At 53.0% G+C, this 25,096-nt stretch overlaps 3 protein-coding genes across 4 annotated transcripts; 2 read left to right on the top strand and 1 right to left on the bottom strand.

The window, feature by feature from the left end:
* Positions 1-9,986: 9,986 nt before the first annotated feature.
* LOC116784147 (cobalamin binding intrinsic factor-like) lies at positions 9,987-11,917 on the top strand. The gene is made up of 8 exons (XM_032682420.1): positions 9,987-10,056; positions 10,135-10,317; positions 10,442-10,585; positions 10,651-10,794; positions 10,871-11,046; positions 11,128-11,528; positions 11,606-11,724; positions 11,799-11,917. Exons 1-8 carry the CDS (start codon positions 9,987-9,989, stop codon positions 11,858-11,860), a joined length of 1,299 nt encoding a protein of 432 aa, XP_032538311.1. The 3' UTR covers positions 11,861-11,917.
* A 6,005-nt stretch (positions 11,918-17,922) lies between these two features.
* Positions 17,923-21,576, bottom strand: FEN1 (flap structure-specific endonuclease 1). 2 transcript variants are annotated; one of them, XM_032682416.1, is made up of 2 exons: positions 21,522-21,576; positions 17,923-20,415 (listed from the first exon to the last, which is right to left on the bottom strand). In XM_032682416.1, the coding sequence occupies exon 2, from the start codon at positions 20,412-20,414 to the stop codon at positions 19,257-19,259; it is 1,158 nt and encodes a 385-aa protein (XP_032538307.1). In that variant the 5' UTR covers position 20,415; positions 21,522-21,576; the 3' UTR covers positions 17,923-19,256. The 2 variants fall into 2 exon arrangements, with proteins under 2 accessions (XP_032538307.1, XP_032538308.1); XM_032682417.1 differs by having other exon boundaries at positions 21,506-21,540.
* An 82-nt stretch (positions 21,577-21,658) lies between these two features.
* On the top strand, positions 21,659-22,352 carry LOC116784146 (transmembrane protein 258). The gene is made up of 3 exons (XM_032682418.1): positions 21,659-21,760; positions 21,843-21,952; positions 22,093-22,352. The coding sequence occupies exons 1-3, from the start codon at positions 21,758-21,760 to the stop codon at positions 22,217-22,219; spliced, it is 240 nt and encodes a 79-aa protein (XP_032538309.1). The 5' UTR covers positions 21,659-21,757; the 3' UTR covers positions 22,220-22,352.
* Positions 22,353-25,096: the final 2,744 nt, after the last annotated feature.

The following is a 25,096-nucleotide window of genomic DNA, read 5'->3' as shown; positions in this document are numbered from 1 at the left end:
CCAAAAATGACCCAAAACTGACCCAAATAATCTTAAAAGGTGACCCAAATCACCCCAAAAAATGACTCCAAACGTACCCAAATCTCCTTACAAAATGACCACAAACTCACCCAAATCTCCCCCAAAAATGACCCAAAACTGACCCAAAAATCACCCCAAAATGTGACCAGAAACTCATCCAAATCTCCCCAAAATGTGACCAGAAACTGACCCAAAACACCCTAAAAACATGACCAGAGACTGACATAAATCTCCTCAAAAAATGTCCAAAACTGACTCAGATCTCCCCAAATAATGACCAGAAACTCACCCAAATCACCCCAAAAAATGCCACAAAACTGACTGAAATCTCCCAAAAAAATGACTAGAGACTGACCTAAATCTCCCCAAAAAATGACCCAAAACTCACACAAAAATCACCTAAAAAAGGGACCAGAAACTCACTCAAAACTCTCTCAAATCACCCCAAAAAATGACCCCAGACTGACCCAAATCAGTCCAAAAAATGACCCAAAACTGACCCAAGTCTCCCCAAAAGATGACCCAAAACTCACCCAAATCTCCCCAAAAAATGACCCAAAACTCATCCAAAAATCACCTCAGAAAGAGACCAGAAACTCAGCCAAAATTCACCCAAATCACCCCCAAAAATGGCCCAACACTGACCCAAATAATCCTAAAAAGTGACCCAAATCACCCCAAAAAATGACCCAAAACTGACCCAAATCTCCCCACAAAATGACCACAAACTGTCTAAAATCTCCCCAAAAAATTACCAGAAACTGAGCCAAATCACCCCAAAAAAATGACAGGAGACTGACCTAAATCTCCTCAAAAAATGTCCAAAACTGACTCAAATCTCCCCAAATAATGACCAGAAACTCACCCAAATCACCCCAAAAAATGACCCAAAATTCACCCAAATCTCCCCAAAAAAGGACAAAAAAATGACCCAAAATTCAACTAAATCTCTCCAAAAAATTACCAGAAACTGACCCAAATCACCCCAAAAAATGACCCAAAATTCACCCAAATCTCCCCAAAAAAGGACAAAAAAATGACCCAAAATTCAACTAAATCTCTCCAAAAAATTACCAGAAACTGACCCAAATCACCCCAAAAAATGACCACAAACTCACCCAAATCACCCCAAAAAATGACCAGACACTCATCCAAATCTCCCCAAAAAATGACCCAAAACTCACACAAATCAACGCAAAAACTGACCCAAATCACCCCAAAAAGTGACCAGAAACTGACCCAAAACTGACCCAAATCACCCTAAAAACTGACCCAAATCACCCCAAAAAATGACCAGAAACTGTCCCAAATCTCCCCAAAACATGACCAAATCTGACCCAAAAATCACCTCAAAAAGTGACCAGAAACTCACTCAAAACTCACTCAAATCACCCCTAAAAATAACCCAAAACTGACCCAAATCACCCCAAAATATGGCCACAAACTCACCCAAATCTTCCCAAAAAATGTCCACAAACTCACCCAAATCTCCCAAAAAAATGACCAGAGACTGACTGAAATCTCCCCAAAAAATGACCCAAAAACTGACCCAAATCTCCCCAAAACATGACCCAAAACTCACACGAATCACCCCCAAAAATGACCCAAATCTCCCCAGAAAATGACCCAAAACTGACCCCAAAATCACCCCAAAAAGTGACCAGAAACTGACCCAAAACTCACCCAAATCACTCCCACATATGACCCAAAACTGACCCAAATCACCCTAAAAAACTGACACAAAACTGACCCAATTCACCCCCAAAAATGACCCAAAACTGACCCAAATGACACCCAAAAAGTGACCAGAAACTGACCCAAATCTCCCCAAAAAATGACTCAAATCACTCCCAAAACTGACCCAAAAACTGATCCAAATCTCCCCAAAAAATGACCCAAAACTGACCCTAATCATCCCCAAAACTGACCCAAATCATCCCCAAAAATGACCCAAAACTCACACAAATCACCCCAAAAAATGACCAGAAAATCACCCAAATCTCCCCAAAAACTGACCCAAAACTCACACAAAAATCACCTAAAAAGGGACCAGAAACTCACTCAAAACTCACTGAAATCACCCCAAAAAATGACCCCAGACTGACCCAAATCAGTCCAAAAAATGACCCCAAACTGACCCAAGTCTCCCCAAAAGATGACCCAAAACTCACCCAAATCTCCCCAAAAAATGACCCAAAACTCACCCAAAAATAACCTCAGAAAGTGACCAGAAACTCAGCCAAAACTCACCCAAATCACCCCCAAAAATGGCCCAACACTGACCCAAATAATCCTAAAAAGTGACCCAAATCACCCCAAAAAATGACTCCAAACTGACCCAAATCTCCCCACAAAATGACCACAAACTCACCCAAATCTTCCCAAAAAATGACCACAAACTGTCCAAAATCTCCCCAAAAAATTACCAGAAACTGACCCAAAACACCCCAAAAAATGACTCCAAACTGACCCAAATCTCCCCACAAAATGACCAGAAGCTCATGCAAATCTCCCCAAAAAATGACCCAAAACTGACCCAAAAATCACCCTAAAATGTGACCCAAAACTCATCCAAATCTCCCCAAAAAATGACCCAAATCACTCCCAAAAATGACCCCATACTGACCCAAATCTCTCCAAATCATGACCCAAAACTTACATAAATCACCCCAAAAAATGACCAGAAACTGACCCAAATCACCCCAAAAAATGGCCACAAACTCACCCACGTCTCCCCAAAAAATGACCAGAGACTGACCTAAATCTCCCCAAAAAATGACCCAAAAACTGACTCAAATCTCCCCAAAAAATGACCCAAAACTCACCCAAATCTCCCCCCAAAATGACCCAAAACTCACACAAAAATCACCTAAAAAATGGACCAGAAACTCAGCCAAAACTCACACAAATCACCCCCAAAAATGGCCCAACACTGACCCAAATAATCCTAAAAAGTGATCCAAATCACCCAAAAAATGACTCCAAACTCACCCAAATCTCCCCAAAAAATGACCACAAACTGTCCAAAATCTCTCCAAAAAATGACCAGAAACTGAGCCAAATCACCCCAAAAAAATGACCAGAGACTGACCTAAATCTCCTCAAAAAAATGTCCAAAACTGACTCAAATCTCCCCAAATAATGACCAGAAACTCACCCAAATCACCCCAAAAAATGACCCAAAATTCACCCAAATCTCCCCAAAAAAGGACAAAAAAGTGACCCAAATCACCCCAAAAAATGACCCAAAATTCAACTAAATCTCCCGAAAAAATAACCAGAAACTGTCCCAAAACACCCCAAAAAATGTCCACAAACTGACTCAAATCACCCCAAAAAATGACCAGAAACTGACCCAAATCTCCCCAGAAATGACCCAAATCACTCCAGAAAATCACCCAAAACTGACCCAAATCACCCCAAAAAATGACCACAAACTCACCCACGTCTCCCCAAAAATGACCCCAAACTGACCCAAATCTCCCCCAAAAATGACCAGAGATTGACCTAAATCACCCCAAAAAATGACCCAAAACTCACTCAAAAATCACCTCAAAAAGTGACCACAAACTCACTCAAAACTCACTCAAATCACTCCCAAAAATGACCCAAAAACTGACCCAAATCACCCCAAAAAATGACCCCAAACTGACCCAAAACACTCCAGAAACTGACCCAGATCTGACCCAAAAATAACCTCAAAAAGTGACCAGAAACTCACCCAAAACTCACCCAAATCTCCCCAAAAAATGACCCAAAAACTCACCCAAATCACCCCCAAAAATGACCCAAAACTGACCCAAATCACCCTAAAAACTGAAACAAAACTAACCCAAATAACCCTAAAAACTGACCCAAAAACTTACCCAAATCACCCCAAAAAATGACCCCAAACTGACCCAAAACACTCCAGAAACTGACCCAGATCTGACCCAAAAATAACCTCAAAAAGTGACCAGAAACTCACCCAAAACTCACCCAAATCTCCCCAAAAAATGACCACAAACTCACCCAAATCACCCCCAAAAATGACCCAAAACTGACCCAAATCACCCTAAAAATTGAAACAAAACTAACCCAAATCACCCCAAAAAATGACCCAAAAACTGACCCAAATCTCCCCAAAAAAAGACCCCAAACTGACCCAAATCACCCTAAAAACTGACCCAAAAACTTACCCAAATCTACCCAAAAAAAGACCCCAAACTGACCCAAATCACCCTAAAAAACTGACCCAAAACTGACCCAAATCACTCCCCCAAATGACCCCAAACTGACCAAAATCACACCCAAAAATGACCCAAAACTCACCCAAATCTCCTCACAAAATGACCCAAAAACTCACCCAAATCTCCCCAAAACATGACCCAAAACTCACACAAATCACCCCAAAAAAAGACCCAAATCATTCCAGAAAATGACCCAAAACTGACCCAAATCTTTCCAAAAAGTGACCAGAAACTGACCCGAATCTCCCCAAAAAATGACTCAAATCACTCCCAAAACTGACCCAAAAACTGATCCAAATCATCCCCAAAATGACCCAAAACTCACACAAATAACCCCAAAAATGACCACAAACTCACACAAATCACCCCAAAAAATGACCAGAAAATCACCCAAATCTCCCCAAAAACTGACCCAAAACTCACACAAAAATCACCTAAAAAAGGGACCAGAAATTCACTCAAAACTCTCTCAAATCACCCCAAAAAATGACCCCAAACTGACCCAAATCAGTCCAAAAAATGACCCCAAACTGACCCAAGTCTCCCCAAAAGATGACCCAAAACTCACCCAAATCACCCCCAAAAATGACCCAAAACTGACCAAAATAATCCTAAAAAGTGACCCAAATCACCCAAAAAAATGACTCCAAACTCACCCAAATCTCCCCACAAATGACCACAAACTCACCCAAATCTCCCCAAAAAAGGACAAAGAAGTGACCCAAATCACCCCAAAAAATGACCCAAAATTCAACTAAATCTCCCGAAAAAATGACCCAAAAACTGTCCCAAAACACCCCAAAAAATGTCCACAAACTGACTCAAATCACCCCAAAAAATGACCAGAAACTGACCCAAATCTCCCCAAAAATGACCCAAATCACTCCAGAAAATCACTCAAAACTGACCCAAATCACCCCAAAAAATGACCACAAACTCACCCAAATCACCCCAAAAAATGACCACAAACTCCCCCAAATCACCCCAAAAAATGACCGGACACTCATCCAAATCTCCCCAAAAAATGACCCAAAACTCACACAAATCAACGCAAAAACTGACCCAAATCACCCCAAAAAGTGACCAGAAACTGACCCAAAACTGACCCAAATCACCCCAAAAAATGACCAGAAACTGTCCCAAATCTCCCCAAAACATGACCAAATCTGACCCAAAAATCACCTCAAAAAGTGACCAGAAACTCACTCAAATCACTCCCAAAAAAGGACCAAAAACTGACCCAAATCACCCCAAAAAATGACCCCAAACTGACCCAAAACACTCCAGAAACTGACCCAGATCTGGCCCAAAAATAACCTCAAAAAGTGACCAGAAACTCACCCAAAACTGACCCAGATCACCTCCAAAAATGACCAGAGACTGACCTAAATCTCCCCCAAAAAATGACCCAAAACCTCAGCCAAATCTCCCCAAAAAATGACCAGAAACTCACCAAAATCTCTCCAAAAAATGACCCCAAACTCACTCAAAAATCACCTCAAAAAGTGACCAGAAACTCAGCCAAAACTCACCCAAATCACCCCCAAAAATGACCCAAACCTGACCCAAATCACCATAAAAACTGAAACAAAACTAACCCAAATCACCCCCAAAAATGACCCAAAACTGACCAAAATCACACCCAAAAATGACCACAAACTCACCCAAATCTCCTCAAAACATGACCCAAAACTCACACAAATCACCCCCAAAAATGACCCAAATCTCCCCAGAAAATGACCCAAAACTGACCCAAAAATCACCCCAAAAAGTGACCAGAAACTGACCCAAAACTCACCCAAATCACTCCCACATATGACCCAAAACTGACCCAAATCACCCTAAAAAACTGACCCAAAACTGACCCAAATGACACCCAAAAAGTGACCAGAAACTGACCCGAATCTCCCCAAAAAATGACTCAAATCACTCCCAAAACTGACCCAAAAACTGATCCAAATCATCCCCAAAAATGACCCAAAACTGACCCAAATCATCCCCAAAAATGACCCAAAACTCACACAAATCACCCCAAAAAATGACCACAAACTCACCCAAATCACCCCAAAAAATGACCAGAAAATCACCCAAATCTCCCCAAAAACTGACCCAAAACTCACACAAAAATCACCTAAAAAAGGGACCAGAAACTCACTCAAAACTCTCTCAAATCACCCCAAAAAATGACCCCAAACTGACCCAAATCAGTCCAAAAAATGACCCCAAACTGACCCAAGTCTCCCCAAAAGATGACCCAAAACTCACCCAAATCTCCCCAAAAAATGACCCAAAACGCACACAAAAATCACCTCAGAAAGTGACCAGAAACTCAGCCAAAACTCAGCCAAAACTCCCCCAAAAATGGCCCAACACTGACCCAAATAATCCTAAAAAGTGACCCAAATCACCTCAAAAAATGACTCCAAACTGACCCAAATCTCCCCACAAAATGAGCACAAACTGTCCAAAATCTCCCCAAAAAAGGACCAGAAACTGACCCAAAACACCCCAAAAAATGACTCCAAACTGACCCAAATCACCCCCAAAAATGACCCAAAACTGACCCAAATCACCCAAAAAATAACCACAAACTCACAAAAATCTCCCCAAAAAAGACCACAAACTCACCCACATCTCCCCAAAAAATGACCACAAACTCCCCCAAATCTCCCCAAAAAATGACCCAAAAACTGATCCAAATCTCCCCAAAAAATGACCAGAAACTCAAACAAATCACCCCAAAAAAAGACCCAGAACTCAACCAAATCTCCCCAAAAATGACCCAAAACCGACCAAAATCTCCCCCAAAAATGACCAGAAACTGAGCCAAATCTCCCCAAAAAAGGACCAGAAACTGACCCCAATCTCCCCTAAAAATGACCTAAAACTCACCCAAATCACCCCAAAAAAATGACCTAAATCACTCCAGAAAATCACCCAAAACTCACCCAAAAATCAGCCCAAAAAGTGACCAGAAACTCACCCAAAATCGACCCAAATCACCCCCAAAAATGGCCCAACACTGACCCAAATAATCCTAAAAAGTGACCCAAAACTGACCCAAATCACCCCCAAAACTGACCCAAAACTGACCCAAATCACCTCCAAAAATGACTGCAAACTGACCGAAATGACCCTAAAAACTGACCCAAATCACCACAAAAAATGACCCCATACTGACCCTAATCACCCCAAAAAATGACCACAAACTCACCCAAATCTCCCCCAAAAATGACCAGAAACTCACCCAAATCACCCCAAAAAATGACCCAAAACACACCCAAATCTCCCCAAAAAATGACCAGAAACTGACCTAAATCTCCCCAAAAAATGACCCAAAACTCACCCAAATCACCCCAAAAAATAATCGAAACCCGACCCAAATCACTTCAAAAAATGACCCCAAAATTACCCAAAAATCACTTCAGAAAGTGACCAGAAACTCACATAAAACTCACCCAAATCTCCCCCAGAAATGACCCGAAACTGACCCAAATCACCCCAAAAAATGACCCGAAACTGACCCAAATCACTCCAAATATTTGCACAGCCGTGCCATCCCAAACCCCGCTCCTCTCTGAAAACCAGAAAATAAGGGAAACACCTGGGGAGCAACGGGAAGAGAAGCTGCTGGAACAGCTCTGATTTCCCGGGTGGGTTTTATAATCCATTTTATCCGGGCTGGGATTTTCCCTACCTGTCCACCCCCGATTCCCTCATTCTTACCCCAAAATGTCCGATCTCTCCCCAGCTTGTCGCCGTTGTCCCCCACAGAATCCTCCCGACAGTGACACCCCGGGCAGCCCCGCTCGGTTCATCCCTCGGCAGTGCCGCTCCCGCTCCCATTCCCGCTCCCGTTCCCATTCCCGGTGCCACTCCCGCTCCCATTCCCGGTCCTGTTCCCATTCCCGGTCCTATTCCCATTCCCGGTGCCGCTCCCGCTCCCATTCCCGGTACCACTCCCACTCCCATTCCCGCTGCCGCTCCCATTCCCGCTGCCGCTCCCATTCCCGTTCCCGTTCCCATTCCCGGTCTCGTTCCCATTCCCGGTGCCGCTCCCGTTCCCACTCCTGTTCCCGCTCCCATTTCCGTTCCCGTTCCCATTCCCGCTCCCGCTCCCATTCCCGGTCCCATTCCCATTCCGACTACCGTTCCCATTCCCGGTGCCGCTTCCATTCCCATTCCCGCTCCCATTCCCATTCCCATTCGCACTCCCGCTCCCATTCCCGTTCCCGAGCTGCAGTGCCGGGGGTTCCCAGCAGACGGCAGCACTGAGCGCAAAGAGCCGCCGCGGGTTAATTAATGAGCCCCCCCTGAAATCCCGGCCCGGATCCCGGATTTGGGGAGTCACAGCGAGGGGAGAGAGAACAAACATCTGAACGCGCAGAGCTGCTTCTTGTTCCTCCATACAGGTCCCCTGGCACATTTCCAAGTCCTTTATTGTTTTATTTCTATGCACAAACGTTAGATTTGTATTTCTAAACCCTACAGATCCACGTTCAGACTTTCCTATGGAATAAAGTCCTGTCTATAACACACCAGACACGGGAGTTCATTCTGAAATCGATTTTGAAATAAAATAATAGTATTTCCCAATATACATAAAAATGAGGAACTCTGCAGTGTTTTACACCCCCCCCCTCATGAATGTTCAGGCATTTTGGGGCTGTCACCTCCCCTTCTTAGGGGAATCTGCCAGGACCCCACTGGGAGCCAGGGGATGGTAGCACTGCAGTGTCACAGCCCTGCAGGGGAGGACTCCTGGGTGACATCCCAGCCCCAGGTCACCCCAGTGCTCAGGGGGACAAAGGGGCTCCCAGGGGCACTGGAGGCCCCCCCGGAGCAGAGCACATGGAAGGTTCTCGGCCAAGCAGGACACGGTGATGATGTTGTGAGGAGGATGATGATGGTGTCACCTCCTGGCTGGCAGAGCATGGGAAACATGGATTCTCCCGTGGGACACTGCAGAGTCCTTGGTGACAACACACCAAATCGTCCATGTGTGACCCACAGCATCCCTGTCCTGAATCCAAACCCAGCACCTGGAATAAAATGGGCCCTATCCCAGTGAAACCAGTACAGCAGCCAGTTCTTTGCCCAGCACACCCTGTCCCTGCCCATCCCACAGCTGGACACCTTCTCCAGAAGGATTCTGTGAGGGGGCTGGAGCAAAACTCCTTCTAAAATCCCCAAAATTACATGCAGTGCCTCCCCATCACCTGGGTGACCTTACGGTAGCGGGATAAGAAACCAGTTAGACGGGAATTTCCCTCTGTTTTCCCGCACCTGATGCTGGAATTATCCTTGGATTGCTTCCCAGTACTGCCCAGTATGTCCTTTCCCACCGTTTTTCCCGGTACCAAGGTTAGATCAACAGGGCTGGAGTTTCCTGGAAAGCCCACGTGGGATACAGCTGGAGAGAGTCCAGCCAGCACAGACCTCCTGGGGCTTCCAGGACCTTGGGTAGATGATTGAAGGAGGTTCCTGCTGGGAACCCCATCCAGCCTCACAGCCTCATGGATATGGAACTGGCCCAAGCGGTGCCCAGTGATCCCAGGTGGAAAATCCCTGTCCCTCCCCGGCCGGGCACAGTTGGACACACAGATAAGCCGGTGGCACCGTGGGAGGACGGGCGGCTGGAGGCCACTGGGAACAGTTAAAAGCAGCGAGGACGCCCGAAGAGACCCATTCCCACGGGATTCTGCCGTCCCGAGCGGATCAGCGCGCTCTGACAGGATGCTGGGCCTGGCTTTGGCCGTGGGGGTCCTGCTGGCCCTGGTGGGCTGCACGGCCACGGAGCACTGCGGTGAGTGGGAGAGGGTGGAGACTCCGGAGAGCCCGTGGATGGGCCGGGGGATCCCGGTGACCTTCCCTCTCCTTCCAGCGGCCCCGCAGGACCTGGTCTGCCGGCTGCTCCAGAGCATGGAGGGCTCCATCAAGCCCGGAGAGGTGCCGAATCCCAGCGTCCTGCTGGCCATGAGCCTGCTTGGGGCAGACACCAACAGTCCCACCTACAAGTTGCTGCTCCAGGAGATCAAGGAGGAGGTGGTGACGAGAGCCCAGAAAGGTAGGGAAGGGAATGAGGGGGGTCCCTGGTCCTGGGGGATCAGATTCCGTGGATTCAGCACTGCTGGCTCCCGGGGGGACAGGTCCCATCCCACCACGCTCCCGGTGTCCTCTTGTCCCCACAGCCATGACCTCAGGACAGGTGGCTGAGCACGTCCTCGCCCTCCTCTCGTCCTGCCAGGACCCCCGGCAGGTCCACGCCCTGGGACAGACCATCGACCTGATCTCCATCCTGCAGCAGAAAACGGATGAGGAGATGGCCGAGCTGGGTACGCTGGGCCCTGGGGGGTGTCCGCCTCCCTGTATCCCATCATCTCACTGCTCTGTTTCCCAGAGGACAAGGGCCATCCCAAAACCACCCTGTTCAGCGTGAGCCTGGACACCACGGCCCTGTGCCTGGCCAGGGCAGACGGGTACCGGGGGCCAGCGGTGGCCTTGGCCAAGGAGGTGCTGAGCCCCAACAGCCCCATCAGTGTGGGTAAGAGATCCCTCTGCTCCCACATTCCCGCTCCGGGGGGCTCTCCGGGGCTTGGCAGTGACCCCGGGACCCGCAGACACCCGTGCCGTGGCGGTGCTGGCCCTGCTGTGCGCCCACGACAACGTGGAGGACGCGGAGGTGCGGGATCTGCTCCACGAGGCAGTTTGGACGGTGACCAACGACTTCCTGGATGAGCAGGAGGAGAGGAACGGCCTGATCGGGAACATCTACAGCATGGGGCTGGCCCTGCAGGTACGGGGGTGGGGAATGTGCCGTCACAGCCACCCGGTCCCGGTCCCAGATTTGCCACACCACCTCCCACCTCTTCCGCAGGCACTGGAGGCCTCAAGGGACTTTTACGCCCCTCGGGACTGGGATTGTGCCCAGGCCTTTGCCGTGGTGACCAACCACACCTTCGAGCTGCCCATGGCCATCGCCCAGGTGCTCCCGGCCCTCGTGGGCACGTCCTACCTGGATGTGGCCACGCTGGACTGCGGTGCCCCCACGGATCTGTGCCCAAGCCGGGGGACACACAGGGTTCCCACAGCTATGATGAGCCCATCTGGAGCCTCCCAGACCCCACGGGAGTCCCAGGACATCACAGTGCACTACTCCATCACCAACAACCTCCAGGGAATCCCCTGGCACTACAGCATCTCGGTGACGGTCCCGGGTGACTCCACACTGCTCGAGGTGCTGGAGAGGGCAGAGGAGATGGATCCCGAAAACTTTAGGTGAGAGCCAGAGGAGCCAGAGGGGTGGGGTTTGGTATCTCCCCACCCAGCCCTGAGCCCACTCACCTCCCCGGCAGCTTCAAGACGGAGCAGACGTCCTGGGGTCCCTTCGTGGTCTCCATCCACGGGCTGGCTGGCAGTGACAATGACAGGACCTACTGGCAGTTCCTCAGCTCTGGGAAACCTTTGGATCTAGGTGGGCAGTCAGGGAAGGTGGGGGGTCATGCTGGAGGTCTCCATGTCCCAGCCTCACATATCCCTCTGCCACAGGGGTTGGAACCTACAAACCACACTCTGGGGAGCACATCCAGGCCATCTTCAGCACCTATTGAAGCCACCAAGAGACCCTGGATCCCACCAGGGAGCAATAAAGTGCCATTCAAACGTGTCCCTCTGTGTGTGTGTCCCTGGGGAAAACAGGGCTCGGATCCCTTTTGCCTTCCTTCTTCATTTCATTAGTTCAACTTCCCTCTTCTCTTCCCCACCATCCCACACAAATCCAGCCTCACCCAGACTCTGGACTGTCAGTCCCACCCTGGGCATCAGCAAAGTCCTTCCCAGTCTTGCTCAGTAGCCACTGGGTTGTTCCTCTGGCCACATTCCTGTACTTCAGTTCAATAAATCTGATCTCTGCACAAGCTCTAATTGCATTAATCAGGTGTAATTACTGTGGTTTGATTATTGCAATCCCAATTGGGATCAGCCTGAGGCCACCAGTTGGATTTCTCCCCTGGAAATCTGGAGGTGGTGGCCTGAGGTCCCAGAGGTTGCAGCTGGGGGTGGGGAGAACGATTCCCAACCTGGTTCTGGGACTCGATCCCCGGCCGGAGTCACCAGCACCTCCCAGTTGGGTCCCAACTGCTCTCCAGGCACGTGGAGCCCCATTCCCTACTCCCACTGGGCCCTGCCCAGACACTCCTTCAGCCTGGACCTGCTCATCTCCCACACGGACCCTGCCAAGGTGCCTTCCAGCCCCAACCATTCCAGGATTCCATGGACACAGTCTCCAGAAGGAGTTGGGAGGGACAGGATCCAAACTCTTCCTGACACCCCAAAAAACAACATCCACAAACCTTCCATCATCTCTGGGATGGGGGATCTTATCCAGGACATGAAACCAGTCAGACAGGACCCTCCCTTCCTCAAGCCATGGGGACAGTGACACCCTCCAGCTGCTTCCATTGCCACACAGATGAGGTGGCAGCACCGGGGCAGGTGTGGCAGGGCAGGTGACCAAAGGATGGCACATGGAGCAGATAAAAGCCGGGAGAATGCCCGGAGAGACAAGTGCCCCTGGTCTCTGCTGCCCTGAGCGGATCAGCTTTCCCAAGGCCAGAGGATGCCGGGAGTGGCTTTTGGCGTCGGGGTCCTGCTGGCCCTGGTCTGTGGCACTGTCACACAGGGCTGTGGTCAGTGTCCCTCCTCCTGCAGGGGCACTGGAGACACCCCGGTGACACTACAGGGGCAGGAGGGGATGGGACATGGGGGTCCCGGGGACCTCCTGCCCTCAGGGCCAGAGGGGTGCTGGGCTACAGCCTCCTGTGACCAGCTGGTCCAGGAGCTGCTGCAGCGCATGGAGGAGTCGATCCAGCCACACGCATGGTCGAACCCCAGCGTCCTGCTGGCCATGAACCTGCTTGGGGCAGACACCAACAGTCCCACCTACAGGTTGCTGCTCCAGGAGATCAAGGAGGAGGCGGAGAGGAAAGCCCAGAAAGGTAGGGAAGGAATGAGGGGGGTCCCTGGTCCTGGGGGATCAGATTCCTCAGGTTTGGCACTGCCAGCTCCCGGGGGGACAGGTGCCATCCCACCATGCTCCCGGTGTCCTCTTGTCCCCACAGCCATGACCTCAGGACAGGTGGCTGAGCACATCCTCGCCCTCCTCTCGTCCTGCCAGGACCCCCGGCAGGTCCCTGCCCCGGAAGAGCCCATCGACCTGATCCCCATCCTGCAGCAGAAAATGCAGGAGGAGATAACCCACAACGGTACTGTGTGATGGCAGGGGGCACAGGGGGCCGGGGGTGCCACTCTCCCAGCTCACCCCTCTTTGCCTTGCAGTGATCAGCTGGTACAACAGGAGCCTGGACATCCTGACCCTGTGTGTGGTGAAGGAACACGACCGAGGTGCAGCCGTGGCCCTGGCCAAGGAGTTGCTGAGCCCTGACAGCCACCTCGACGTGGGTAAGAGACCCCTCCAGCCCTGCTGAGGCCCCTGCACTGCCACAGTCCTGCTGCCCACCCAGGGCTTGGCAGTGACCCCAGGATCCCACAGACACCCGTGCCATGGCGGTGCTGGCCCTGGTGTGCGAGAACAACACAGCCCCATACCAGGAGCACCTGATTCAGAGGGCACTGGGCAATGTGACCAACGGCCTCCTGGACGAGCAGGAGAAGGGGAAAGGCGTGATCGGGAATCTCTCCAGCATGGGACTGGCCATACAGGTATGGAGGGGGCTGGGGGGTTGGCCATACAGGTATGGAGGGGGCTGGGGGGCTGGCCATACAGGTATGGAGGGGGCTGGGGGGTCACAGCCACACAGCTCTGCCCCTGGGCTGCTCGTGCCACCTCCCACCTCCTCCACAGGCTCTGGAGTCCTCAAGGAAGTTTTATGCCCCTCGGAGGTGGGACCAGGCCCAGGCCTTCAACGTGGTCCAGACCAACGAGCACAAGTACACACAGCCCATGGCCATTGCTCGGGTCCTGCCCGGCCTCGTGGGCAAGACCTACCTCAACGCAGGTAGGGCTGTGCTGTCCCCACCCAAATGCCCCCGAGCCGACAGCTGCCCTTGTCCCCAGCGCTGGTGACACGTGGCATTCCAACCGGGAGCCCCCCAGACCCCACGGGGACCACGCTCCTGCCCCTTTCTCCATGGGAATGTTCCAGTTGCCCACCCTGCCCCTCTCCTCCCCCACAGCCCCCCTCACGGTGCAGTATTCCATCACCAACACGCTGAAGAACTATTTCCACTACTCCACCTCGGTGTGTGTCCCACCTGGCTCCAGGCTGCTGCGGGTGCTGCAGGTGGCAAGGGATGAAAAGCCCCACATCTTTAGGTGAGAGCCAGAGGGACCGGGTGGGGGAGAAGGGGAGGGGCTTCCATCCCCCACCCAGCCCTGAGCACACTCACCTCCCCGGCAGCTTCAAGACAGTGCCCTACAATCACTTGGGTCCCTTCGTGGTCTCCATCCACGGGCTGGCTGGCAACATGACTGAAGGAACATACTGGCAGTTCTTCAGCTGCTGGAGTCCCCTCCAGCAAGGTGAGCAGCTGGGATGGGTGGGGGGTCATGCTGGAGGTCTCCATGTCCCAGCCTCACACATCCCTCTGCCACAGGGGTCGGAACCTACAGCCCAAAAAACTGGGAGCACATCCAGGCCATCTTCAGCACCTACTGAAGCCACCAAGAGACCCTGGATCCCACCAGGGAGCAATAAAGTGCCATTCCAGCGTGTCCCTCTGTGTGTGTGTCCCTGGGGAAAACAGGGCTCAGATCCCTTTTGCCTTCCTTCTTCATTTCATTAGTTCAACTTCCCTCTTCTCTTCCCCACCATCCCACACAAATCCAGCCTCACCCAGACTCTGGACTGTCAGTCCCACCCTGGGTGTCAGCAAAGCCCTTCCCAGTCTTGCCCAGTAGCCACTGGGTTGTTCCTCTGGCCACATTCCTGTACTTCAGTTCAATAAATCTGATCTCTGCACAAGCTCTAATTGCATTAATCAGATGTAATAATGTGGTTTGATTATTGCAATCCCAATTGGGATCAGCCTGAGGCCACCAGTTGGATTTCTCCCCTGGAAATCTGGAGGTGGTGGCCTGAGGTCCCAGAGGTTGCAGCTGGGGGTGGGGAGAACGATTCCCAACCTGGTTCTGGGACTCGATCCCCGGCCGGAGTCACCAGCACCTCCCAGTTGGGTCCCAACTGCTCTCCAGGCACGTGGAGCCCCATTCCCTACTCCCACTGGGCCCTGCCCAGACACTCCTTCAGCCTGGACCTGCTCATCTCCCACACGGACCCTGCCAAGGTGCCTTCCAGCCCCAACCATTCCAGGATTCCATGGACACAGTCTCCAGAAGGAGCTGGGAGGGACAGGATCCAAACTTTTCCTGACACCCCAAAAAACAACATCCACCACCTTCCATCATCTCTGGGATGGGGGATCTTATCCAGGACATGAAACCAGTCAGACAGGACCCTCCCTTCCTCAAGCCACGGGGACAGTGACACCCTCCAGCTGCTTCCATTGCCACACAGATGAGGTGGCACCGTGTGGCAGCGCCGGGGCAGGTGTGGCAGGGCAGGTGCTCCCATGGAGACATTCCTGCCTGTGCCCCATAGGGTGTCCCTTTTCCCCTCACACACCCCATCCCAGTGCAGTTCTCCATCACCAACACCCTCCAGGGAAAACACTTCCACTATCCCCCCTGATGGGGTTCCTTTTCTCACCAGGAGCTGGCACAGTGCTGGGTTTGGATCCAGGATGGGAATGCTGTGGATCACACACGGTTGGCTTGGTTGTTGCTCCCTCCTCAAGGACTCTGCAGTGCCCCATGGGACAATCCACACCTGCTGCTCTGCCAGCCAGGAGGTGACACCATCCTCCTCCTCCTCTTCCTCCTCCTCCCTGGGTCCTACTTGGCCAAGAATCTCACGCCCACTCTGCTCCAGAGGGGCCCCCATTGCCCACCGGGAGCCCCTTTCTCTGGGGTGCCCTGTGCTGTGACATCACAAACAGGGCTGTGACATCACACAGGTGTGTCCCCCCCAGCAGGGTTGTGACATCACCACGCTGACACCAGGTAACACTGGGAGTCATCCCCCCGGCTCCCAGCGCGGTCCCGATGGGACGGGGGGAGCCATGAGCGATGGCAGTGTCCTGCTCTCCGTGCTGCTCCTGCTGGTGGCCACTGTGGCCGTGCCCCTGGCCATCCGCCTTCGGCAACGGCCGCTGGGGACACCCGAGACCTGGAAGTGCGCCGGGAGCCGGGCCAGGGACTCCCGGAACAGCCAAGCGGCACCAGCGGGTCCCAGTTCCCCCCCGGCTCAGGTGACCCCTGCCCAGCGTCCAGAAGCTCCCGGGAGCTCCCTGTACATCCCGTGTGGATGCAGCCCTGACTGCTCCCCCTGCACCACGGCGTCCCAGGAGCTGCAGGATGTGGTGATGCCCGAGAGGACCGGGGAGCCCTTCCTGCAGGATTCCTGGGTGTGCCAGACGCTGTGGGAGGACCTGGAGAAGCTGGTGGAGCGAGGCCACCTGTCCTGCTGCGGCTCGTCCAGTTCCTCTGGGAGCCCCCCTCCCACCAGGAGCCGGCGCCCATCGAGGGCCTCCATCCGTCGGAAAGCGTCCGCAAGAGCCTCAGCCCAGCCCAGAACCCGCCGCCGCCGGAGATCCTCGGCTCCCACGAGAGGCTCCATTCCCTCCCGGAGCCTCAGCGATTCCTGCCACAGTCCGGGCAGAGGAGCCCCCACGGACAGCCCCCCCCGCCCCGGAGCTGCGGGAATCGGCACAACCTGCCCGGGCCTGACGATGCACATGGCCAGGAAAAACCTGGAAGTCAAACTGGGAGCCCAGCCCGCTGCAGTGAGGCGTTCCCGGGAGCAGGTGGCACAGCAGGAAGTGTCCTCTCGACACCGGTGCCCAGCCCACGGCTCCCGGGGAGCTGCGGCCGTGCCCTATGAGAAGACCGTCCGGGCCGTGCTGGATAAAATCCTCCAGCGGGAAGGGAACGTGTTCCCGTCTCCAGGGCCCTCTCTGGAGCTGGATAAGGAATATGCCCACACATGCAGCACTCCTGGCAAGAGCCTCCATCCCTCCCAGAGCCTCTGCGTGACGCCGTACGGAGGAGCCCCCCTGGACAGGCCTCCCTGCTCCCTCGGAGTCACAGGAATGAACAGAACCCGTCCGGCCTGGAAAAGCCTGGGAACAGACCTGGGAGCCAGGGCCATTCCAGCAAGGCACTCCCAGCAGCAGGTGGCCCAGCAGGACGTGTCCCGGGGCCGGCAGTGCCCAGTCCACGGCTCCCAGGGCAGCGCGGCGGTGCCGTACGAGAGAACCCTCCGCGCGGTGCTGGACGACATCCTGCAGCGGGAAAGGAAGGCGGAGCAGCCCCAGCCCCAGGGAGCTCTCTGGGGATGTCTGTCCAGGGTCGGGATGAAGTTTGTGGCAGCAGCTCAGGCACTTCAGAGGTTTCTCTGCGCTAAATAAACCGGGATCTCCCCCGAAAGCTGAGTGCTCCCACTGCCCTGGGTTCACTGGGATGGGGTTCCTGTCTTCCCAGCAGCCGTGCCCTCTCGGATCCCTGGCTGCCCACACCACCTGCTCCTGGTAAAAACAGTGCTACTGGAATTAATGAATACGTAATTAATAATTAATAACACTGGAATTAATTAGCATCAGCGTCAGAAACAGTGGGAATCTTTGTTTGGAATGGGAAATGGAGGAAGAAATGGAGTGGAATACCACGGAGCACAAGGCAGGGAGGGGGTGGTGGAAAAGCAGCTTTTAAGGAGTTCTTCTCCGAGGTTTTATCCCAACAAGGTGCTGACACGTGGAAAGCTGGAAGGTAATTCCTAGAAACTGTGACATATGGAAAATAAACAATTTAGGGATGTTATTTGCAAATATTATTACTTTTAAATCATCTTTCATCCCTCCACCACAAAACCACTCCTGTACCTTCCCACATACTCACCGTGAAGATCCTTGGAGATATTTAATTAAAAAATTAGGACCGATTACGGATTGAAACATTTAAGAGAATCCACAGCAAGGAAGCAGAATCCCACTTTTAGCAATATTAATGGATAAGGAATATGAAATAAGTCTTAATTTCCCTGCAAAACAAGCCCAGCTTCTTTCCCAAACTGGCAGAGAGCAAACCCATGGAATTTTGATGTCTACAAAGTAACAAAAAAGCTTAAAACTGGAACTTTCTGTGCTCCTGCCTGCGCTTGGTTTGTTGCTGTTGTGGAATTCCATCTACAAGTGGGATTTTTTTCATTTACAACCACGGTTTAAGCCATTTCTCTGGAAAAAGAGAAACGGTGTCTTTGTTCTTACATTTTATTCTAGAAACAAAACCCTGCACGTGGCTCCAACAAGCAACAAAACTACAAAAAATACAGAGTTAAATAAAAACTCAAAAGAGGTTTTAACTTCTAGTTTCCAGCCCAGGATCTGTCAATGTGTACAACATGGAAAGATGCCTCTGGAATTCAGGGGGTGAAGAGGCTGCTTTCCTAGGCTCCTGGATATTTTTATTTTTAAGCATTTTTAAGCAAGACTCAGGCTGGGAGAGCTGCAGCCAGCAGCTTTCCTCGGATTATGTACTAAGAGCAGGCCAGGACTTTGCTGGAATTGGGATCGCAACTGGATTTTAAATAAGTGAATATGAGAAGGGAAAAAAAAACCTAAATAAACTCCCCTTAAAGAGAAAATTTTACCTCATTATTTGAAGTCTCCTTCCCAATTCCAGCTTGCCTTCCACTCCCATCTTACCTCTTTTGGGATGGACAGGATTGGGTTAATAATCTAATTTGTCCCTGCTTTGCTCTGCAGTTGGAATTCTTAACTCTGGGAGTGTTTATGTCCAGAAGCCGCTCCAGCTCTCCCCTCTCCCAGCCTCATCCATTCCTTCCCAGCACTAACTGTTTGTCATTAGCCCAAAATCCCTCGCCGAGCCCCCAGAAGCCCTCAATCCCGGCGGTTTGCGGGCACCCGGCCCCGTCATTTCTCCTTTTTAGCCTTTGTGGTGGCGGCGCTGGGCTTCGAGCCGGGCTTGGCTTTCTTCCTGGCCGACCCCTTGGGCTCGGGCTCCTTGCGCTTGGCCGAGGTGATGGAGCCGGTGACCTTGAAGAAGTCGTCCAGGCGGCCCTGGGTGCTGCCCTGGCGGCTCTTGCTCAGCCTCCTCACGCCGTTGCGGATCCGCTCCTCGCTGAACTGCTTCTCCCCGCACAGGAACTGCACGAGCCGCTCCTCGTCCGGCTCGCTCCACTTCAGCTCCACGGCGTCGGGATCCACCACCTCGGGCTCCAGGAACAGCTTCTGGGCCTCCCTGTGCGGCCAGTTCTCGGGCAGCGGGTACTTCTTGGTGTCGAGCTGCCGCACGATCCTGTCGATGGACTTGTGCTCCCGGATGAGCTCCACGGCGCGCTTGGGCCCGATGCCGCGGATGCTGGCGCAGTAGTCGCAGCCCAGCAGGATGCACAGGTCCACGAACTGCTCCCAGGTGAGCTGCAGGTCCTGCAGGACGCGGTTCAGGTGGAACTCCTGGATGGGCAGCTTCTTGGTCTCGCTGGCCGTGAGGTGCCGCATGAGCACGGGGCTGCCGAAGGTCAGGCAATCCATGTCCTCCGTGGCGGCCGCGTACACCTTCCCGGCCTTCACCAGCGCGGCGCAGCTGGCTTCCGCCTCTCCGGGAGCCTCCACGTAGGGGATCCCCATCAGCTCCAGCAGCTTCTTGCACTCCTGGGTGTGCTGCGGGGTCACCTTGACCAGCCTCTTGCTGTACTTCTCGACGTTCTCCTCCTCGCCGGCCTCCTGCGCTTCCTGCAGGTGCTTCTCCGCCTCGGCCCGGCGCTCCGTGCGCTTCGCCAGCTCCCCGGACTTCAGCTGCGGGGGCTTCCCGTCGAACACGTACACGGGCTTGATGCCGTTCTCCACCATGCGGATGGTGCGGTAGAACATGCCCATGAGGTGGCTGGTGGTGTCGCCCTCGTCGTTGTGCAGCACGTCGGCGCCCTGGCGCACGGCGATCAGGAACTGGTAGATGCTCATGGAGGCGTCGATGGCCACCTTCCGCCCGAAGTACGACTTGATGTCGTTCTCCCGGATGGCCCCGGGGGCCACGTCGGCGATGAGCTTGGCCAGGCCGTGGATTCCCATCCTGGGGAACGGGAAAAGGGGATGTTGGGAGTGAGCTCTGCACAGGGAATGTCGGGCCACCCAAGGAAGGGGGGCCAAGAGGGGGTGGCTGCTTCCCCTGCAAACCATCACCCAGTGGTGCTGTTATCCCAATTCCAGCCTCAGCCGTCACTCCAATTCCAGCCTCAGCCAGCACCCCAATTCCAGCCTCAGCCAGCACCCCAATTCCAGCCTCAGCCGTTACCCCAATTCCAGCCTCAGCCGTTACCCCAATTCCAGCCTCACGCGTCACCCCAATTCCAGCCTCACCCGTTACCCCAATTCCAGCCTCACCCGTTACCCCAATTCCAGTCTCACCCGTTATCCCAATTCCAGCCTCAGCCGTCACCCCAATTCCAGCCTCAGCCGTTACCCCAATTCCAGCCTCAGCCGTTACCCCAATTCCAGCCTCAGCCGTTACCCCAATTCCAGCCTCACCCGTTATCCCAATTCCAGTCTCACCCATTATCCCAATTCCAACCTCAGCCGTCACCCCAATTCCAGCCTCACCCGTTACCCCAATTCCAGCCTCACCCGTTACCCCAATTCCAGTCTCACCCGTTATCCCAATTCCAGCCTCAGCCGTTATCCCAGTTCCACCCTCAGCCCCCATGATCCCCCACACCTCACCGTCAGTCCCCCCATCTCAGCCCATCATTACTCCCCTTCCTCCCTCAGCCTCTCGCAGCCCAATCCCGCTCCCTTAAATTTCTGTGTCCACCATTATAACCCCACCTCCTCCCATTTCCACTTCACTATTTCCCGGCTCCCCAGGCCTCCCAATAACCCTCTTCCCTTCTCATCCCCCCCAGTCCTCCATTACCCCCCTCCCAGGCCCTCCTCAGCCTCTCCAGCTGCCCCTATCCCGCCCCAGCCTCCTCAGCCGCCATTACTCCCTCAGAGCCCCCCCGGTACCCTGTTCCACCCCCAGCCGCCATTACCCCCCTCCTCAGCCTCCCCTAGCACCCTCTCTCCAGGCTCTCCTCCTCGCCCCCGGCCGCCGTTAACCCCTCGAACCCCCCCCATTCCCCGCACGACCCCCATTACGGCCCCGTTCCCCCCTCAGGCCCCACCGAGAGCCGCCATTACCCGTCCGCTCGCGCCGCCGCCGTTCCCGCGCTCCGCCGCGGCGCCCGCCGGGAACCTCCGCGAGCCAATGAGGAAGCGGCACCCGCCGGGAGCCGCCGCGAGCCAATGGGGAAGCGGCGCCCGCGCGCGCCGCGCCTCGTTCCCGCCCTCACTCCCACTTCCGGCGGCGCGGGGGGCGGACGTGCGGCGGAGGCGGCAGTGGCGGAGCCGACGTGTCGCAGCGGGAACCCAGCGACATGGTGAGGGCGCAGGGGGGTGCCACGGGGGGCCGGGGTCGGTGCCGATCCCGGCCCCGCTGAACCGCCGCTGTGTCCCCCGCAGGAGCTGGAGGCGATGAGCAGATACACCAGCCCGGTGAACCCGGCCGTGTTCCCGCACCTCACCGTGGTGCTGCTGGCCATCGGCATGTTCTTCACCGCCTGGTTCTTCGTGTATCCCCCCGGGGCCGGGCGCGGGGGGGCGGGCGGGGGTGTCCCTTCACCCTTCTCTGCCTCCTGATCCCGGATTATTCCACCAATCCCGGGCTCCCTTCCCCTTGTTTAAGATTATCGCCTTAACCTCGGTCCTGCAGCTACGAGGTGACATCCACCAAATACACCCGGGACATCTACAAGGAGCTGCTGATCTCGTTGGTGGCCTCGCTCTTCATGGGCTTCGGAGTCCTGTTCCTGCTGCTCTGGGTCGGGATCTACGTGTGAACCCCCCGGACGTGGGATTCGGGGAAGCTCTTTTTATATTTCTTTTGTATTTCAGCAAAAAAACCAACAGGCCCCCTCCTGTGTCAGGTGTGGTGTGTGACACCTGAATAAAACTGGCTCTGTGACACACCTGTCTCGGGACTCCTGATTTGTCTTTTAGGTGTTTCTGTTTACCTGGATTTTCCAAACCGCTTGGATGGAATAACGGGATCGTTTGGGTTGGAACAGCCCTTTAGGATCAGAGAATCCAACCATTCCCCCAGCACTGCCACCACTGCCCATGGCCCCAAGTGCCACAATCCACAGGGATTTTAAATCCCTCCGGGGCTGCTCACTCCACCCCTGGAGCCCCTTCCCATGGTTGACAGCCCCTTCCATGTAGGAATTTCTCCCTAATATCCAACTTAAAGCTCACCTGGTGCAACTTGAGGCTGTTTCCTCTCATCCTGTCACTTGTTCCCCGGGAGAAGAGGCTGATCCCACCTGGCTCCAGCCTCCTGTCAGGGATTTGTGGAAAGCCAGAAGGTCCCCCCTTGATCCTCCTTTTCTCCATGTTGGCACAAGGTCCAGGTGCTTTGGGATATGCCCGGGGTTATCCCAGATTTCCACGCTGTGTGTGGCCAGAAGAGTTCCAGTGCCACCTTGTGTCCTGGTACAGCCAGCCTATGGAAAATAAAGCCTAAAGCTGTTTTTAATCCCTGGCATCCCCTCACCCTTTTTTGGGAATGCTGTGCATGCTCTCATCCTGAACCAGGAGTTTTATGGCTCAGCAGTGAGAGCAAAGAGGTGGATGAATTAATTTATTAATTCCTGAATTAACTGCCTGGTCTATAAACAGATTTATGGGTTTTTAAGGGCAGATTGGAATTTTAGCCCAGCTTTCAAACAATTCCAGTTCCAAAACACAAGTTCAAGCCCCAGTTTCCTATTTGGAAAGGAAGATTTCCTTTTGTGGACTCTTGGATCCTTCTGGATCTGGCCCTGCCCTCTGACATGTGAGAAATAACAGGTCAGAGGCAGATTTCCTTCCTTTTTTTTTTCCTTTGCTTTTTTTTCTTCCCCTTCCCTTTTTTCTCCCCTTCCTTTCCTTTTTCCTTTCTCCTTTTTTCCTTTTCTCTTTTTCCTTTTTTCTTCTTCATTTTTTCCTTCTTCCTTTTTCCCCTTTCCCTTCTTCTTTTCCCTTTAACCTTCCTTTTTCATTTTCCATTTTCCCCCTTTTTTTTTCCCTTCTTCGTTTTTCTCCTTCTTTCTAGTTTCTTTTCCCTTCCTAATTTTTTTTTGCTCCTTCCTTTCTCCTTTTTATCGCCAACAACCCTGACTGGACCCTGTTTGGGCACATCCAGAAACTCCCACTGATTAAAGACAGGGAATTTCCTCCATCCCACTATTATTCCCTGGGAAGGCAGGAAAGCACCAGGAGCCATCCTTGGATACAAAGCAGTATTTATATATTTTATTCATATGGGCACATTTACCTCCAGCAGAAAACAAAGTCTAAATAAGCCAAACAAAACAAAACAAACAAAAAAAAAAGGGGGGGGAATCCAGAGACTCAGCCCCTCCAAATTCAGCAAAATATAAATATAAATCAGGAAGAAAAGAGGGAAACCACGTTTGTTTCCCACAAATAAAAACCAGGAATCAAGAATAACCTGCTACAAATGCAACTCTACAAACTGGCTGGCAAAATACAGTGATTAAAGCTGTGGCAGCAACATTTAAACCAACAAATTAGTGCTTTACTTGGTGGTTTTTTCCTTAAGTCTTCCAGTGGTGCCATAGTCTCTATTTACAGGCTTTAAGCTCCAACAGCAGGACAGAAGAGTTGGGAATTTGCTTTTGAAACAAATTCCCAGACAGCCCAAGTTTCCACCCTTTTGTCTTCCTTCCTGCCAGGAATGTCTCTGGATAAAGAGGGATTTCTCCCAGCTCAGAATTCCCTCTGTCCCACGTGGGGAAAGGCCTGATTGTGAACTCTCTTGGGACTGACTGGGGACAGGGAAGGGGCAGGTGTGGGATTGGGGAGAAATCCATACAAACAGCTGTTTCCACGGGCCTAGAAGCAATTCCACGACTCCTTGATTTTAATTTTATAATTATAAACCCCATTTCTGCCTCACTGGGCAGCAGCTGATGATTTTTAACATGGAACCCTGGAACGGTTTGGGTGGGAAGGGACCTTAAAGCCCGACCAGTCCCATGGGCAGGGACACCTTCCACTAGCCCAGGTTGCTCCAACCTGGATGTGAACACTTCCAGGGCTGGGGCATCCACAGCTCCTCTGGGAAACCTGTGCCACTTCAGACACAAGATCCTGTTGACACTAAAAGCTCCACCCTGAATCCCTGTCCTTTCTCCATCCCGGGGATTGCTCCCGGCTCCGTGTGGGCAGGGCTGGCCTTGGCACTCCAGGAGGTGCCTCATCCCGGTTAAGCCACAGTTTCTGAGGCAGCATTTGACAAATCCATGGGAAAACACTGTTCCCCGGGCTTGTTCCACAAGGAAAAAGGCACCAGAGATGTTTCCAAGCCCTCAGGCACTTGGTTTGCTGGGAATCCCACTAAATCCCATGGATGAGCATCGTGGGGACACCTGAGAGATCCCAACTCCTCCTGGGCCACCACTGATTGATTCCTTCCTCAGGAGCGGGGTGGGATGTGCTGGGAAGTCTTGGATGAGGTGGAGGGATCTGAGGGGGTGATTGCAGGCTCTGGCCCTCCCAACATTCCCTGTTTCCTCTTCCAAGGGACATTTCTCCCAGCCCGGCATCACTCACCTGAGGAAGGACGTGCCAGCCTGGGCCGTTGATTGCCAAGGGGACAAGAAACCTGCCAGGGAATTCACTTTCCAGCTTAAAGCCGGGACAAACCCCTCGGG

The sequence above is a fragment of the Chiroxiphia lanceolata genome, chromosome 3, assembly GCF_009829145.1.
Source record: "Chiroxiphia lanceolata isolate bChiLan1 chromosome 3, bChiLan1.pri, whole genome shotgun sequence".
Classification (NCBI taxonomy): domain Eukaryota; kingdom Metazoa; phylum Chordata; class Aves; order Passeriformes; family Pipridae; genus Chiroxiphia; species Chiroxiphia lanceolata.
The sequence above is the reverse complement of the archived record's forward strand: the minus strand, read 5'-3'. Positions and strand labels throughout refer to the sequence as shown.

Coding starts and splice junctions, on each gene's coding strand:
- LOC116784147 (XM_032682420.1), top strand. CDS start 9,987: ATGCTGGGCCTGGCTTTGGCCGTGGGGGTCCTGCTGGCCCTGGTGGGC. Junction 10,586..10,650: donor TGAGGAGATGGCCGAGCTGG/GTACGCTGGGCC, acceptor TCTGTTTCCCAG/AGGACAAGGGCCATCCCAAA. Junction 11,529..11,605: donor ATGGATCCCGAAAACTTTAG/GTGAGAGCCAGA, acceptor CCTCCCCGGCAG/CTTCAAGACGGAGCAGACGT.
- LOC116784146 (XM_032682418.1), top strand. Junction 21,953..22,092: donor TTCACCGCCTGGTTCTTCGT/GTATCCCCCCGG, acceptor TCGGTCCTGCAG/CTACGAGGTGACATCCACCA.
- FEN1 (XM_032682416.1), bottom strand. CDS start 20,414: ATGGGAATCCACGGCCTGGCCAAGCTCATCGCCGACGTGGCCCCCGGG.